Source organism: Chelmon rostratus, chromosome 13 (assembly GCF_017976325.1).
Source record: "Chelmon rostratus isolate fCheRos1 chromosome 13, fCheRos1.pri, whole genome shotgun sequence".
Lineage (NCBI taxonomy): Eukaryota > Metazoa > Chordata > Actinopteri > Chaetodontiformes > Chaetodontidae > Chelmon > Chelmon rostratus.
The window spans coordinates 9,657,181-9,674,484 of NC_055670.1; the positions used below are offsets into that span (position 1 = coordinate 9,657,181).

Sequence of the window (17,304 nt, forward strand, 5' to 3'; positions counted from 1 at the left end):
TGGTGGTTATTCTCGGAGAGCTGGACAGGGCTGTAGAAGGTCCTCAACCCCTCAGCAGGACCGATACCTGCTCCTTTGTGCAAGGCGGAACAGGCTGAGCACTACTCGTGCCCTACAGAATGACCTCCAGAGGGCCACTGGTGTGAATGTCTCTACCCAAACAATCAGGAGCAGACTTCATGAAGGTGGCCTGAGGGCCCGACGTCCTGTTGTGGGCCCTGTGCTCACTGCCCAGCACCGTGGAGCTCGACTGGCATTTGCTCAAGAACACCAGAATTGGCAAGTCCGCCACTGGCGCCCTGTACTTTTCACAGACGAGAGCAGGTTCACCCTGAGCACCTGTGATAGACATGAAAGAGTCTGGAGAAGACAAGGAGGACGCTATGCTGACTGCAACGTCGTTCAACATGACAGGTTTGGTGGTGGGTCAGTGATGGTCTGGGGAGGCATATCCATGGAGGGACGCACAGACCTCTACTGCCTAGGAAATGGTGCTCTGACTGCCATAAGGTATCGAGATGAAATCCTTGAACCCATTGTCAGACTGGTTTCCTCCTAATGCACGACAATGCCCGGCCTCACGTGGCAAGAGTATGCAGGCAGTACCTGGAGGATGAAGGAATTGAAACAATTGAATGGCCTTCACGATCCCCTGACTTAAACCCAATAGAACATCTCTGGGACATTATGTTTCGGTCCATTAGGCGCCGCCAGGTTGCTCCTCAGACTGTACAACAGCTCAGGGATGCCCTCACACAGATCTGGGAGGAAATGCCACAAGACGCCATCCGTCGTCTCATTAGGAGCATGCCGCGACGTTGTCAAGCATGCATACAAGCTCGTGGGGGCCACACAAGATACTGAAAAGCATTTTGAGTGGCAAAAATTAAGTTTTGGAAAAAATGGACTAGCCCTTAACATCTTCATTTCACTCTGATTTTACGGTGTCTACACAATTGCGCCCTCTGTAAGCTGAAAACTTTTATTTCCATTAAAAGACTTGGCATCCTTTTGTTCCTAAAACAGTGCCCTGTCATTATTGGTATAGATATCCAACTTCATATTTTGATCTGATGTATCTTATGTGTTTCTTTAAGGTGCTCCTTTAATTTTTGTGAGCAGTGTATATATATATATAAAGAGTTAAAGTAGTCGGTTAGAGGGAATTTGTACTGATGATTACTATTTTTAAAATCCTGGCTCAATCCTGGCAAAGAATTTATATTTTACCACCTGCAGGAGATTAAGAAACCTTTATTTTTAAAAAATTGTGAAAATTACGGCTGTCAGTACTAAGATAAGATACACTTTATTAATCCCTAGGTGGGGGAATTTGGTGTCACAGGCTGCATCAGTAGAAATAGCAATAGCAACTTCACTTGCTATTATTACCAGCCACTATTACCACTGCTAGTACTACTGCTGTTCATTATTATGGAGAGTAAAAATGCAAGCAAACATTACCATTCCTCTTCCTCCAGGCATTCTACATGCAAATAAAGTGCATACCTGTGGACATTACCTGGGTGTTACTTAAGCGAGCCCCTCCTCTCGGGGAACATGAGTCATTTGAAACTCAGACCGCTTTGTTATTTACTTTGACAGCAGCCAGTTCTTTTCCAGGTAAAACAGATGAAACACCCTCCCGGTGCAGCTTGTTGACAGCCTCGGTGGACTACAGACCCCGCAGCACCTGACACGCAATGGCGAGGGAAATGTCAGGAAATGTTGCTCAGCCTCTTACTTGTAATAATGACAGTGAAAGGTGAGCTTCATGTTGATGTGCCGTTCACTCTGACTGCATGTTTTGCCTTTCTTTCGCTTCAGTTGGTTAACCGTATGTTCCTGTTGCTTATTTTCATCAGCATCTTTCCTCATTAGCTTGTTGTATTTGCACTCTATGTTTTATTTAACAAACTTGTTAAATTGCTATTGGAAGCCGACTATAAAGCTTGGTAAAATATCATAGCTAAGAGTTGTTTTGTTGTATTTTTCAGCATGAATTTTGCTCCTTGCTCCTATTCCCACTTGAAAGTAATTTAAAACTGACTAATCACCCAGCTGGGGCATTTGATCTCCCCGCTACAGAAACCCTATCCAGTGGAGGCTGTTGTAGTGTCTGTCATCAGGGAACAGGAGGGAGAGAGAAGGGTGGGGTTGGTCCTTTCTTCACTGGGGTGCTTTGTGCATTGTCATTCATTTGAACATGCTTCAATTGCCCCAGCAGGATTGACCCCTACGGCTTTGAGAGACATCACGATTTTGAATCCTATAAGGAGATGATGAGTGAGTATGTAGCTGTCCTTAACAGAAGGTCGATGAGATGGTCCAAGCTCTTGCAAGAGAAGCCACATGTGGAGAAGAACCTGACAGGTACGAGGTCCCATCGCCCCACTGTTTTGTTTTTGGTGCCTTTTGGTGGGTGCCGGTGTGGTTCTGTGATGTAATTCTGTAATCTGTTTTGGAAGTGAAAAGGTATGTGCGTAAAGGTGTGCCTAATGAGCACCGTGCCAGGATTTGGATGGCGGCCAGCGGTGCACAGGAACGGCTGGAGGGCAGCCCGGGTTACTACCAGTCTCTGCTGGCCATGGAGCACGACGCCAAGCTGAGGGAAACCATTCGTATAGGTGCGACAGCAGGCCTTTTTTTTTTACAAAGGACAATTTGACATGTCACAGTGGGAAAAGCAGAGATGTAAATGGTGCCCTTAATGATGGCTGAGTTCCATTTAGCTGCAACAGTTTCAGGGTCCTGGTATTGTTAATGCTGACTCACCTTCATGATTGACTGGGACACTTAAACACAACAGAGCCATCGTTAGTGTTAATTAGTAACAGTGCTTTTCCCAACATAATAAGTTAAAATGTCTGGTGTGAAAGTGTCTACACGCTTACAATTCACTCTCCCACCATCTATCCCTCGACGTGTATGAACACACAGCTCCACATCACAGTACAATTCTCATCTTTGTTTTTTGGCAGACATGCACAGGACCTTTCCCGACAACGTCCTCTTCAAGAGTAAAGCAGAGCCGAGCCTGCAGAGAGCTCTGTACAATGTGCTGCTGGCCTATGGACACCATAATAAGGCGGTGGGATACTGTCAGGTGAGAAAAGCGCTTTCGCAGATAAGCGTTGACTCTTCTCTCCCTTAACGTGATGTCTGTTTACTTAGGGAACAGGACTGTCCAGCTTCTTATTCATTTAAATATATGTGTTGGATTCAAATGTAGCTTTCATCACTTTTAGTGCATCGTGCACTAATCCCTGTCAGCTTCCTGGTCAGCAAAGTTGATTTTGATGTGTATTTAACTCAAACAGCTTTTGGGTAGAGATGCAACCTGAGAACTCGTTGAACTGAATTAAGGCAATCAATTTACTAAATGTAAAAAAGACAGAAGTGTAGTTACCTGTGTTCCCCAGACACATCTTGTAATGTGATAATTGGGGGCAAAATCACATCCTTAATTGAGCTTTTGGAAATATGCTGTTGCTGCAGATATGTCCAGCATAATTTCTGCCGTGTATTTGGCTGCGTCAACAGGTGACCTACAGTGTGCCAGTGGGCTCACACACAGTCACATCATCGCTGTCTCTGTTTATTCCAGGGCATGAACTTCATTGCAGGCTACCTCATCATCATCACCAAAGATGAAGAGAAGTCGTTCTGGCTCATGGATGCATTGTTGGGCAGTATGCTCCCAGGTAAATGCTCAAACGCATGATTAAGGTCAGTGCACACCCCGACAGGTGTTTTCAATTACTCCGTCTGAGTGGAGGTCTGCTCCTGTTGAAGCTGGGCGAGGCCACGCCAGGAAATACATGAGGTCACCAAGGCTCATGTGACAATAAGACTGGTGGAGGTGTTCAGACCTCACAGCTGCAGCAAAACTAACTTGAAAGCGAGGGAGATGCCAGTCAAGCTCGGTCTGTATACATCCACAAAGTCCAGAGAAGACGTCTAATCAGACAGGATGAGTGACAACACCTGTGTCAGTCAACCAAGGTGGTGCAGAGCCTTCAATCAATCAAAACTTAATTTGTGTAGTGCATTCCATGCAGTGTGCTTTGTGACAATGACGAATGACAGAAAAGCTCAAATACAGCATTTGAATAAGGACATGCGTGTGAAAAACCTGAAATGTACACGGTCAGTTAATGTAACCGCCCACAGTTATAGAAGTAATAAAAGTCTGTGGGCTCACCCAGCATTATAATTTGGTAGTTTGTAAAGGCAGGTCTGTAAAATATTTAGACTATAACAAGCTTCAGATTTTAAAAACCTCAACGAAATGAACTGGATTAGATCAAATAAGGTCAAGATCAAAGAGGGTAGTGACTTTAGAAGTGAAGTGATGAACGCATTGCTTAGTTCCAATCAAAGCTGTGGCAGCAGCATACTGAATGAGTGCAGACGTGCAAACCTGAGAGCAATTTAAGCCCACCAGCTACAAAGGTTTGCACATGTTCCTATTCACAAGAGGAAGGAAGACACGATCTTGTCCTTAAGAGAGAAAGATAAAGTGCTGGTTTGCTCATTTTCCTTATTTGCAGCTGACATGTGACATCAGTGACATTTTTCTTTTTCTTCTTTTAAATAACTGCCTGTGTTTTTTCATGGCCCACTTCAAGCAGGTCTTGGCACACTGATGTCAGAAATTTATTTTTAAGGTAACTAAGGTTGTAGTAATGACTACATAGAATTGTGCATCATCAGCATTGCAGTGTAAATTTGTTAGTTAAGTTAATTAAGGCAGATAAAATAATCATAATAATGACTATATAAGATTTTGCGTCATCTGCATAACAATGTAAATCAATAGTTCTTGCTGATGATGATCTCTAGTTATTATGTAAAAGATTAAAGATAAGTGGATCTGGGTTGGAGCCTTGTGGCACTCCATTTGGAAAAATTCATTCTTCAAGAATTTGTGGACTAATAAAACAATCAGAAACATTTAGATTTGATCTTAGAGGTAGAAACAAAACGAGTTCCCAGTTGTGCTTGACAGACCATTCAGCAAATATCACTGCTGCAGATACAAATGCAAACACATCTACTTTGTAGACTATTACAGCCCGGCCATGCTGGGCCTGAAGACTGACCAGGAGGTTCTTGGGGAGCTGGTGAAGGCTAAAGCTCCTGCAGTAGGACAGCTCATGGCCCAGTATCCCGGCATATGGACACTGGTGGTATCACGCTGGTTCATCTGCCTCTACATTGACATACTCCCGATCGAGGTGAGGAAAATTTGGGCTTTAATGGTAAAGACAAATGAGTAGTTTGTGGTGATGTTGAAGCACATCATCTTGCACACATCTTTCCTGTACTTGTAGACGGTTCTGCGGGTCTGGGATTGTCTTTTCTACGAGGGCTCCAAGGTTCTTTTCCGCGTTGCTCTGACTCTCATCATTCACCACCAGCCAGAGATCCTGAGAGCTCGCTCTTTGCCCGATGTGTGCGAGTGCTTCAAACAAATCACCTGTGGAGCCTTCACTCTGGACTGCCACACCTTCATGCAGGTGTGACAAGAAGTGACAAAAATGAGGAAACACTGGCTGTTGTTACATTGGTCTTTTTTCCCCTTTTTATTGTAACCAGGCTGATTAACTGTTACCTGTTTCAAACTGTTCTAATACCCACACCAGCTCTCCACCACCGGCAAGCCCTTGTAAAAAGTCAGCCTGCCTTAAGCACTTTGGGACTGCAACAAATGTATCAATTATTCAGCTGAATTCTATGTGGATTCATTGGTCATCAGTCTATAAAATATACAAAATCAGCCAAAATGCAAGTTTAAAGTTATGACAATGTCTTGTTTTGTTTCCATGCAGCAGCGCTAAACCTAAATATATAGTTTAATATCATATAAGACAAAGAAAAGCAAGGAATCCACATTTGAGAGGCTGGAACCAATACATTTCAAGCATTTCTTTTCTTGAAAAGTTACTAAAATAATTAACACTTTATCAAAGTTATTACAGATTATCTATTGATCAACTCATTAACTAATTTAAGTGATTGTTTCAAGTGCTTTGTATCATTATAGGTTCACTCATGTGCTTTTTTACTAAAACAACATGTGGTTTATCTCTATTACACCTCAGCTGAAGCATGTTAAAATGGCTGCCATGAAAAAAGAAGGAAGAGAAAATGCTTCCAAAAAAAAAAAGAAGAAGAGAAAGTGGTGCATCTTCTCTGGAGAACATCTTTCACTTAAGAGCTGGCACCGAGACTAGATTTAGCAAAACTAGTGATCAGAAATGGAGGTGTCATGACAAGACTTCATCCTTTTTTCTGATTATGACAGAGTTAATCCACTGGGATGGAACCTCCCTTTAACCAGAGCCGGTTTATTATGGATGAAGCATGAAGTTTATTCTGCCTTTAAAGGAATAATCTTGGATCTTAATTCATGTTACATTTTCTCAAACAGTTTTTTTTTTTTTTTTTACAGAAAATCTTTACTGAACCTGGCAGCCTGTCTATGGCAACTATTGACAAACTGAGAGAGAAATGCAGAAAACGAGTACTGGAGGAAGAATCTGGACAGCCATAAAGACTGGGATCCATCGTTCCCCCAGCTTTCATTCACTATAATCAAGTAAAACTATCAGGGACAATTAACTATTAACAAATGGACATACATTTGGTTGCCTCTGTTATAAATTGCTATATTAGACTCTGAATGAATGTGCTGAAGCTTTTTAGCTGATGTAGATGTTTTTGGACCTCATGTTTTGCTGCAGAATATTTCTGCTGCTGTAGATACTTAAGACACTCTGTAAAATTAAACCTGTCATTATTTTATTACTTGCACTACAATAGCATTGCTTTCAAATAGCAGTATGGAAGTGATGCAGTTTGTTACTGTGGAGAACAGTTGTGAAAACATAAATTCAGTTTTATCTGTCAGACTGTTCTAAAGCAAAGAGAGAATGGATGTCTCTTGTACTGGACCACTGTTCTAACCATCCATTTCTCTTCATGAAGTCAAATTAGATGTTTAGAATTTGGTCTGTCCTAATTTCTAGAACTTAGGTTTCTGCTAACAAAAAGTGAAACTACTAATAGGCTTCAGCTTTTTCTTGATTTGGCTGACCTCAAATAACTGTTATTCAGGGAATAAATGAATGCCAAATAAACAACGTTAAAAATTGTTATATGAAGTAACATCAGTAAATAGCCACTATTTGTGACTCCACGTAGCCTACAGCCATGGACAGATGATGAGACAGCAGACATGTGAAAGGTCCACACCCTCTGCTACAGAGGAGTGACAGACTGAAAGAAATCCTCTGCAGACTTGTCGTCTGCAGTCGTTGTCTGTTTTTTGTCATTTTGTGTCTCATGGGGATCATTTGCATCTCTGTGGTCACTTTGTATCTAGTTTTAGTCATGTGTCTCTTGCATCTCTTTCTCATCATCTCTTTGATGATATCCATGATAGTGAGAAGCTAACCACCACCTTCTGGCTCTGGTAGGGGGACTCGGGTGGGATGAGAGGCCTGATAAAAGTATATGTTTTCCTTATTTTATTCAGGTAAGTTCATGAACATGCTGTTTGCATCAGGCCCCAGGTACCGGAGCACTGTCGCAACGGTCCATGGTCATACACGCCATGTTTGCAAACACTTTGGACAACTTTTCTCCAGCCTGCAAGTACAGACAGAAGAAAACATATCCATATAATCCAGGTACTGCACTTTCTTCTGTAAGCAGTTTCTGTGCCCAGATGTGATGAAACTATCCAGTATGAAAGCAGTGTCATTCAGAGTCCTGCTGGCTTTGATTTCAGCCATCTGTTCTGGACTGTTGAGGACATAAAACCTGCGTAACTGACAACCACTGTAATCAAAACTAAAACTGTGGTTTAACTATACAAAAAAAGACTATTCTGATTCTGTACACAATAATGTTATAACCTTCACTTCTCAGGAGCCCAAACAAAACCAGCCATGAACAGGTTTGACTGCTCAGCTGTATAAAGGCAAAACAAAAAGCCACACAGCTTCGTTCATTCACTTTTATTGACCTCTCTTTTAGAAAACAGTTCAGACAAATCCATTAAAACCTTATTAAATCACTACATGGATATTTAGATGCAGGAAGACAAAAAAAAAAAAAACAACATAAAAACACTTTCTCCTACTACATCAAACAATGCATATTTATGGTAGTAACAGTACACAAAGGCTTTGTGAGACACAAAGAAAATGTCCCGGACATGACAGCGTCAGTGAGCGAGTGAGTACATCTGCGGTGTTGGCTTTACTTTAATCCCATCTATGTTACAGCTGGGAAGGCACTGATGAACACTGACCAGAGCGTTTTGGCCACTTTAATCATTACATGGGGCTGTTTCTCAGGACTTTAGTGCAACTTCTTTCCCTTCAGAAACCAAAACCAAAAACCCAAGTGGACCCATATTCAGGGGACAGAAAAACAAACAAAAAAACCACCCAGTGGACTGTAACGACAGCTACATAATTATGTCCTGACAGTGATGTCCTGAGCTTTTTCATCCACCTAAACCAACAGTAGTGTTATTTTTAGATTGTTTAAGCAACTCCTGCTGTGTGTGTGTGTGTGTGTGTGTGCGCACTGCAACAGCAGAATCAAAGATAGTGACTGCTATCACTTAAAGGAAGAGTTAAATATTTTGGGAAATTTACTTTCTTGCTGAGAAAGCCAGCAGATGTTAGCTTAGCATAAAGACTGGAAACAGGGGCAAACTGCTAGCCTGGCTCTGTCCAAGGGTAACTAAATCTGCCCACTAGCATCTCTAAAGCTCACTAAACATACTGTATCTCATTTGTTTAAATCTGCACAGCAAAAAACTGTAGTGTAAAACCAACTCTTTCTTTGTGCAAAGCTACGCTAGCCACCTGCTGGCTGTAGCTTCATATTTAGCAAATATGTGAATGACATCGATCTAACGTTCTCATCTAACTCTCAGCAAGAAAGCAAACAAGCTTATTTCCTAACATAATGAATTGCTCCTTTAAATATGAAGGTAAAGCGTGAAGTGAAAAGGGTCAAAAAGCCCAAACAAAGCTGACAACTGCATCTACAGTCTCTATTCAAAATGTGTTGAGAACCTTTAAGCAGACAAAATGAATCCCTACATGCATCCTAACTGCTAATGACACCTCACGATTCCTTAACCGGATTACGTTACAGAGTTTTTAGTATGTTCCCTAAAATCTGCATAATGGAGCTAACTACAGAGTTGCGATAAAAAAAGTGTCTGAAGTGGATAAGGTTAAACAGCCTGAAATATTCCCTTTATATTAACAAACCACATTTAGGGCAACAACACTAAAATGGTCACCCCAAGGCAGATAAACAATAAGAAAAGCTACAGCAGCAAATCCCACAATCCCTCAAAATTCCTTTCACAGAAATCATAAATAGTACAATACAATTTGAGGACTGTCATGGACCCTCTGATCAACATCCATCCCCTGCTTCATCGTACCAGCATAGAGGTCTTCCTCAATTCACTGCAATCTCCAAACAAAGTCCCCTTTTTTAATGAGAGCGTGTCAGTTCAGAGAGGGCAGATCAACCTCCACAAAGTGATAATGATTAGTGTTACTGATGAGGGCAAAGAACTGCACACACATAGAGGCAGGGAGATGAAGGGTGGAGGGACAGAGGGGGGCGGGGGGGTTAAGTCTCATAAAACAGTGGTTAATCTCAAGGGTGGGATCGTACACTCTGGCCTCAGGGAACATGAGCGACAAGTGACCTCAGATGGTCTGGTAGCCAGCATGGCTCCTCTTCCTGCCAATGAGGTAGGCCAAGAGCACAATGAGGACAAGACCTGCTAAAGCTGCTCCAACTATGATGGGGATCAGCATGTCGTCTTCATCCAACTGACATTCCTCAGCTGAGAGAGTAGAAAAAATAAAAACACCAGAGAGGACAAATTAGAGCAAGAACACAGTAGATTTATTTTGTCACTTTCTACTGGACAGAAGCGTTTACCTGCTCCAAACTGGTCTCCTGTGAGACCGAAGGGCTGCACCTGCACCTGGAAGGTGTTGATGGACAAATCCTGGGCCACATTCAGAGTCTGCTCCTCGCGACACATGTATGAGTAGCCCAGGGTTCCTCGCAGGTAGTCCAGGCTGCCATTTTTCGCCAAGAAGGGATCTACAGCAGAGGGCAGAGCAGGGAGTGATTACAGGGGCAAGAGGGGTACGGCAAAACAAAACATGAGAGATGTGAAGAGGGAAAATGGATTAAAATGAAAGCAGATGAACTTTAGAGAGGGAAGACCACATAAGGACAGATCTCCTCCAATGAAATTCCAGTTTTAAACCTTGTTAACATGTCGATACGGTTGTTTTTGTATGCTACCACGCATATCATGAGCGAAATAAGCGGTGAACGCCATGCCTGAGTGTTTCTACTGTGGAACTGCAGTCGACCAATGACAGTCTCACAAACACAGATTCAGACGGCCACGGTTTCATATAACATATTTCATCGCAACAAACCTGAGGAACCAATCCCTTCAACTTACAGGGTGGGGCTACGGGGAAACGAGTGGTACTAAGAGAAGCCAGGTGTAGCTGCATAACGGTATGTTGTAAGCTGAGTTTCACGATTTTCAAACGATGGCACAGACGTGTTCTGTTTCCAGGAGAAACGGTGAATCTTCACATTTACCAAAGGATCTGAATATCCGAGAGCCAAACTGTCGCCTTTAACAAGAGCTCTGTTTTCCAACAGAACCTATACTGCAGCCTGACTCTGTTGAATCTATGTGTCCTGGGGACAGAGTGAGTATGAGCCGACATGTTGGCACGTTTATTCTTCTCATGTTTTATCTGTTGACTGTGTTCAAACAAACATGCACTGTGCCGGATAATGTTAGTCAACGTTAGCCGGCCACGTTGCATCATGATTCATGTCAAATGCTGACAGGACACTTTATATGGCTTGAGGGTGTTTACAAAGAAAGTTATAGCAGACGTTATTCAAAGCAGTTTGTCAGGCAGCTGATCTGACGGAAATTCTGGCAGGAAACTTCACAGGACTTTGGAGTCAGTCACAGAGAAAGGACGTCATGATAAAGCTTGTAGCATTAACAAGATACGGTTTGGTGATTCAGGTGCATATGGCACATGGGAGAAGTTTTTCCTCGGGGCTTTCTGTCAGAAAACTCTGTTTGTGTGTTTGATGAGCACCGTCGAAGGTGAACAGGTATGCCGAGCCGGGGGCCAACAGTGGAGGGGTGTGTGGAGATGGAGGCAGGAATTATTTGCATATTCATAGTCTGTGCACACCAAATGAATGCAAAGGTGTTTGGACACATCAAAACCATTTGAAGGCATGATGGGATCTTTTTCATGGAAAGAAATTCAAAATATGTAATTTTGATGAAGAGAGATGAGATATTCAAGGTTTCAAGGAACTTTCAAGGCTGTTGCTTTGTTCAAGACCTGCTGATCTCAATAGTTATTGGACCCATTAAAAAAAAACAAGCAACCGGTGAAACATCAGAATCACTACAGGGGGAAATTAAAGTATAGCATATAATTCACATTACTTGCAAAATGCTGTCAATTTGTGTTGCAGACAGAATTACAGGACTGCTGCAGGAGAAAAGGACCGAAGGCGGAGGAAGACTTTCAAATCAACTAGTTTTCCAGTTCACCAGTTCAAGTCTTGCCTTTGGCATCTCTAGCTTGTTTCTCTAACTTCTCACTACAATCATTTTACTTCGGACTGCTTGGGGGACCAGTGCAAAGCAGGATTCACTTCCACCTGCCACCTGTCTTGTACAAACTACAAAGATAAACGTGCATCACCTCTACACATGTAGCTGATTAATTCAGTCCACTTAGCACTTTCCTACCTCTAAGACTTTTTCCAACATGTTAGAAACCCCTTTCATGACAGATGACATATCAAAACCTAAATATTTCATAATGGTAGTTTTCATTGAAGGGCTGCGGTATTAGATTATATCATATCATATTTTCTGGTATTTCAGAGTAGATTTTAAGCACCACAGTGGAAACACAGTGCTTAGGTGTAACATATACATGGGTCTGTAAAAAGTTTGCTATGTAATATATACTTAAATATTTCAACACCAGCTGACAGTCAGTTATAGAGTTACACAAAGCAGAGAAGGTATACAGAGCGCCACACATCTGTTTATATTTATTTTCCCATTACTTCAGTGAGGTAAAGTTGTGGTGCCAAGCTTTCCCTCATTCTGAGCAAACAAAAACCTGATTACACCACAGAAACTGATAAGGAGTGCAGGATAGATTGAACACAAGGCAGGTAATCTGAATCCTTAGAGGTAATCTGCACTCACCTTTCATGTCTGGCCAGGCTGCTGACAGAGACACTTCACTCAGGTGGTACTTATTGGATGTAATATTCTGGTGAAAAACAGCAAGACCAGCAGAAGTCAGTGACACTGCAAGTTTACCTCAAGCTCCAGCTGCCATCTAGTGGCTGTTTGAGGAAGCACAAGGTGAAAATAAAAGCAAGAGGATACATGTCATAGTATCATACCAGGGTGAAGAGAAAGGTGAGGTTGGTCTTCTCTGCATCTGTTGTGAGCTGCAGGGAGGCGCTGTCTGAGTCACATGACCCAGAGCTCTTTGTCACATTGGGCTGAAGGTTCACAACATCCTGCACAGTCTGCAAATCAATGATGGAATAGTGAGCATTTCAAACCTGTTAATGTGTCCGTAGTTTCAGCTCCTACAGTATTCAGACTACTGCTGAGTGTCTGCATTTACGCACCTTATTCTGGGAGACAGAGCTGAAGGTGATGTTGAGCTGGAGACCCATGGATGCCAGTAAACAAGCAGTACCATTGCTGTTGGTAACCAGGTAGTTTCCTTTTTCAGGTCTGCCGGGCTCCTTGTGTGGGGCAGCAGTGGTTTGGGCAGTTGTCGGCGGGGCAACAGTAGCAAAACCCTGGTGCAGGACTGCAGCTGCAAGAGGTTATTCAGTTTTCAATGTAGTATTACAGGGGTGCAAGATGTTCAGCACTGAATACATAAATAAACAAATAAAGGGTTTTGCAGGGCTCACAAGTAAAATTTGAGACCCTTTACAACCTTTTTAAATCACATGGAATGCAAAGTAATACTGTTTCACAATCACACCACCTAAAGTATCAAAGTAGGGAGAATTAGGAGAATAATCCCATTTTAGCAAACCTTTTAGAGAAAACATGTAAGAGTTCCAAAAATTCAATTTAAGACCTTAATACCTTGTAATGGAGAAACTAATGTCAATGCTTTGCAAAGACTTTTTAAAACTCGTAGCTTCACCTTATGAGGTAAATAATTGTATCAACAAATGCAGCCAAAATACATAATATAATCGCAAAATTCAGAAAAAAAATCTAAAAAGTTTTTAGAACTCAGCTCGTTATTATAATGAAATGTTAATTCATCTTGCTAATTTTCCCAATAAAGTTTATTGCAGGCAATTTATTTTCCATTTCCAGCAGTTTCATTTCAGATTGTCCTTTTTTACAAAACCTGTTCCTACTGCACAACACCTTTTTATTTCATGATACTTTATTTCATCCCCGTATTGACTGACAATCAAGACAAACAGGGCAGAACCATGTATGTGACTGGCTTCTGTCTGAGTGAGCGACCACCTGAACCTAACTCATAGAACCTTCTTCTGCACTAAATTCAGGTGAGTAAAACCTTCTGTTTTTTTTCAGAGTGCTGTTTTGTTCAGTTGCTAATGCTTCCTTATAGCTAGACATTGTACTCCTCCTCAGCTTGGTCCAGTCGAACAAAGCAAAGCATCTTGTTTTTCTATGTTGTCTTATTGTATCAAAACATGTATTTCCTTTGCTCATGTTCGGTATGAGCTGTCAATTTCGAAGTTCTTTAAAGTAGTTTTAATCTACAAAATTAAATCTGTGCATTGTTAAAGAAGTTAATGTACAGCAGGTTGTGATTTTAATTACAGCATTTCACCACGGCAATGGGGCAAGACCCAAATGTGAACTACACATTCAGATATGTCCGGTACCAGAACTCCAACACTTACAGTGACATCGAAAACACTGTTGGAGCTTCACACTGATCTGAACAAACACAGCTTCCTTCCATCAGTGAACCTTCAACTGGTTCAACTGGTCTGAACCTCTATGGCAGGCATGTCCAAACTATTCCATAAAGGGCCGTGTGGCTGTAGGTTTTCATTCCAACCAAGGAGGAGCACACCAGGCTGGACTCGTTAATGGCAGGAAAGGTATAAACAAACAAGCACATCAAGAAAAAACAGACTTCAGTTGCCCTGGACTAAAGAAAACAACCACCTCAGTACAATGATGTAGGTTGACGTGAATTAATATGAAAACAATTTTGTTTAATTTCCAATTTACAGACAAGATATGTTATTGTCACATTTGAAAAACAGCAGAAAATGACAGTCACACACACACACACACGCATGCATGCACACACACGACAGAAGGAAAATCAAACCATTGATCCTCTGTGTGAGCTTTCATTGGTTCGTTCCACACATTTAAGTGTCTGCTTTTGTCTCTAATGCAGAATACAGGTGCCAGGTGTAATACAAGTTATTGGCTACACATTTATTTTACTAGCAGATGATTATATTAGTAACTACAGCTGCCAGATAAATATAGTGGGCAGAGAAGTATAGTGCTGCTTTTATTAACTATTATTTTCATTCTGAATGAATGGGCTGATTGTTTTCCCGATTCATCATCTGGTGGATAAAATGACAAAAAAAAGGAAAATTCTTAGACTCCAATTTGTCATGTTTAAACTGCTTTGCCATGTTTAAGTTGTTTGACAAAGCAAATCGGCATATATTCACAACTGAGAAGCTGCGACCAGTGAGTGTGGCTTTTTTTCTAAAAAGAAGATGTTGATAACCTAATCAATCACACGACTGATTGATTCAACTTTTAAAAAGCCTCTGCCTCTGACATGTAGTGAGGTGAGCTACAACTAAAGACTCCCTCCACTCAACAATGTGTTTTACTTATTGTTACTTCATTTGAATGTGTGTGATGTTGGTGCAGAGTTTAACACAAATCATTCTTCACATCCATCTGCTCCGCGCTCACGTTAAATTTCAGTTTCAGAAGTGAACAAAAGAAATTATTTTATAAACGCTATTTGTATATTCACAGATTCTGGAGTTTTCATCAAGGAGGAAACAGCAGATGAAACAAAAAAATGCAAAAACCATGTCAGACACAAATTGCTATTCTAAGCATTCACAGTATTTTTGTGTCTGGTATCATCAGTACCAGTGCTCAATATCTCAATATCAGTACTTTGAAATGCTTTAACATACTCCAGCAAAATACAATTACCTCACAACTGTGTCTAAGAACATAACTTGAGTTTTATGCATTTAGGTCATTTTAAGTTAAAACACCATTTCAGGAACAGAAACCCGCGTTAACTAACGTGTAGGCCCGGCAAAGTCATGGCTCCAGGAGCCTACAGCTCATTGTGGTCCTTACAGTTAAAGATCTAAAGAAAACACAAACCGTTAGCGGAGTAAGTGCGGACGGTGTCTTTTAACCTACCAGTCCTACTAGTTGAAGACAGGTTATCTGTGACCTTAACGTTATTTTTTTTTTTTTTTTTGTTGCCGGGTAGTTACTGTCTTAAAAACCGAATCAATACTCACCAAGAATCAACTGCAGCGTTACTGCCAGGCACCGTGACTGGACACCACCGATCTGCGTCATGTTTGTGCGGTCTGCTTACGAGCTACTCCGTCGTTAGTCAGGGCGAAATCACGGCAGCACAACAGACTGGGCGCAGCTAGCTAGCTAGGTGATGTTGTGCTAGCTAGGCTAACGTTAGCCTCACAACAACAGCAACCGACGCTTAAAGTCAAGCGCACTGATTTTTTGAGACGATAAAGCGCCGTCCTCGGTAACATAAACCACTAACGTTTATAGTTACGAGTTTCAAGATTTTCTACGCCAGTCGTGAGGCTAACTTCGCTTGCCTTTAATACTTTATCATCGCCACCGCTGCAAAGACTGACATCAGGATCATGTGACAGGGGGTTTAAGAAACACCCAAAAGTCACGTGGTACACGGCCGCTGAGGCAACACGCTTTTTCAACGTCGAAGAAGAGTTGAAGGATAAATACATGTTTTGACAAATACAAACAAACAATACAAAGTACGCTGACTCAAGTATTGTACTCCGAGGTACTTGCACTTTTTTAAAGTATTTTCATTTTATCCAGCTTTATACTTCTACTCTACCACAATTTAGAGTAAAATATTGATCTTTTTACTCCACAACATAAGAGCAGTAGTCAGTAATTACTTTCTATCTTAAGATTTTACTCTAAAAAACATCTGATTAGCGGTTTATCAGTGGTTTCAACCTTTTTGGCTTGTGACCTCTTATTAAATATCAGTTTAGTTGTTATCAGTCGCACCGCAGAAACATTGACCCTCCATACTTCTCACATGGTTTCATGTGAGCAGCTGTCTGAGGCCAAAAGAGGTCAAGTCATCATGTATTTAACAAAAGAGCAAAGATTAAAGTCCAAAAGCTGAAAACAGATTTGTGTTTCAGAAGTTTGTTTTTTTGTTTTCTTCCATTAATCATGTCACAACCCCCTCAGATGAATCTTGTGACTCTTCAAACAGGGCCTGACCCTAGGTTGGTGCAACTATATATAACAGTAATTTTTTTCTTTTTCTTTTTCTTTTTTTTTTTTTTTGTATATTTAGAGTTATACGTTGTTTATTTTGGGGTTCTGGAAAACCAGGCATGCAGCCTCCCTTGGGCCTTGAGGAATATACTCCAAACTGGAAAATGACAGGGAACGTGCAAATGTGTTTATACTACATTGGGTGTGTACGTACACTGAAATGTTTACACAGGTTTGTCAATAGATATGGTCCACATATATGGGTGAATAAATTTTCTCTGCATGCAGAGGGTCCACATGGACCTCAGCAGATGTGAGGAGATGACAAAATTCATGTCATGCAGAGTGGTTATGCAGATGTGAGAAGTATAATATGTATTTAATTGTCATCCTTTGTCCAGGCTACATGAGAATTTTTTGAATGATACTTGGACCAGACAGTATTTGAGTATTATTGTGAGGTACTTGTACCTTTACCTGAGTATGTCTATTTTAAGCCACTTAACACATCTGCCTGACTATATTTCAGAGGCAAACATTGTACTTTTAAACCCAAAGTGTTTTCTAGTTACTTTGCAGATTAAGATTTATGATCAAATCTAAATGTAAATTGTATTACATCCAAA

General features: G+C 41.3%; 2 protein-coding genes across 3 annotated transcripts; one reads left to right on the top strand and one right to left on the bottom strand.

Annotated features, from left to right (window-relative positions):
• The first annotated feature begins 1,631 nt into the window (after nt 1-1,631).
• LOC121616520 (growth hormone-regulated TBC protein 1-A-like) lies at nt 1,632-7,150 on the top strand. 2 transcript variants are annotated; one of them, XM_041951321.1, is made up of 8 exons: nt 1,632-1,765; nt 2,228-2,373; nt 2,469-2,627; nt 2,982-3,106; nt 3,608-3,704; nt 5,068-5,240; nt 5,337-5,522; nt 6,458-7,150. In XM_041951321.1, the coding sequence occupies exons 1-8, from the start codon at nt 1,704-1,706 to the stop codon at nt 6,557-6,559; spliced, it is 1,050 nt and encodes a 349-aa protein (XP_041807255.1). In that variant the 5' UTR covers nt 1,632-1,703; the 3' UTR covers nt 6,560-7,150. The 2 variants fall into 2 exon arrangements, with proteins under 2 accessions (XP_041807255.1, XP_041807254.1); XM_041951320.1 differs by having other exon boundaries at nt 1,679-1,765; nt 2,225-2,373.
• Nucleotides 7,151-8,011: 861 nt separating this feature from the next.
• On the bottom strand, nt 8,012-16,081 carry lamp1b (lysosomal associated membrane protein 1b). The gene is made up of 6 exons (XM_041951511.1): nt 15,688-16,081; nt 12,781-12,974; nt 12,547-12,675; nt 12,344-12,410; nt 9,994-10,161; nt 8,012-9,895 (listed from the first exon to the last, which is right to left on the bottom strand). Exons 1-6 carry the CDS (start codon nt 15,746-15,748, stop codon nt 9,756-9,758), a joined length of 759 nt encoding a protein of 252 aa, XP_041807445.1. The 5' UTR covers nt 15,749-16,081; the 3' UTR covers nt 8,012-9,755.
• Between the last annotated feature and the right edge of the window lie 1,223 nt (nt 16,082-17,304).

Excerpts from the sequence above, each read along its gene's own strand:
- LOC121616520 (XM_041951320.1), top strand. The coding sequence starts at position 1,704 with ATGGCGAGGGAAATGTCAGGAAATGTTGCTCAGCCTCTTACTTGTAAT. Across the intron at positions 1,766-2,224 it reads TGTAATAATGACAGTGAAAG|CAGGATTGACCCCTACGGCT; the intron begins GTGAGCTTCATG and ends CAATTGCCCCAG. Across the intron at positions 2,374-2,468 it reads TGTGGAGAAGAACCTGACAG|TGAAAAGGTATGTGCGTAAA; the intron begins GTACGAGGTCCC and ends CTGTTTTGGAAG.
- lamp1b (XM_041951511.1), bottom strand. The coding sequence starts at position 15,748 with ATGACGCAGATCGGTGGTGTCCAGTCACGGTGCCTGGCAGTAACGCTG. Across the intron at positions 12,676-12,780 it reads GCTCTGTCTCCCAGAATAAG|ACTGTGCAGGATGTTGTGAA; the intron begins GTGCGTAAATGC and ends ATTGATTTGCAG. Across the intron at positions 9,896-9,993 it reads AGGAGACCAGTTTGGAGCAG|CTGAGGAATGTCAGTTGGAT; the intron begins GTAAACGCTTCT and ends CTACTCTCTCAG.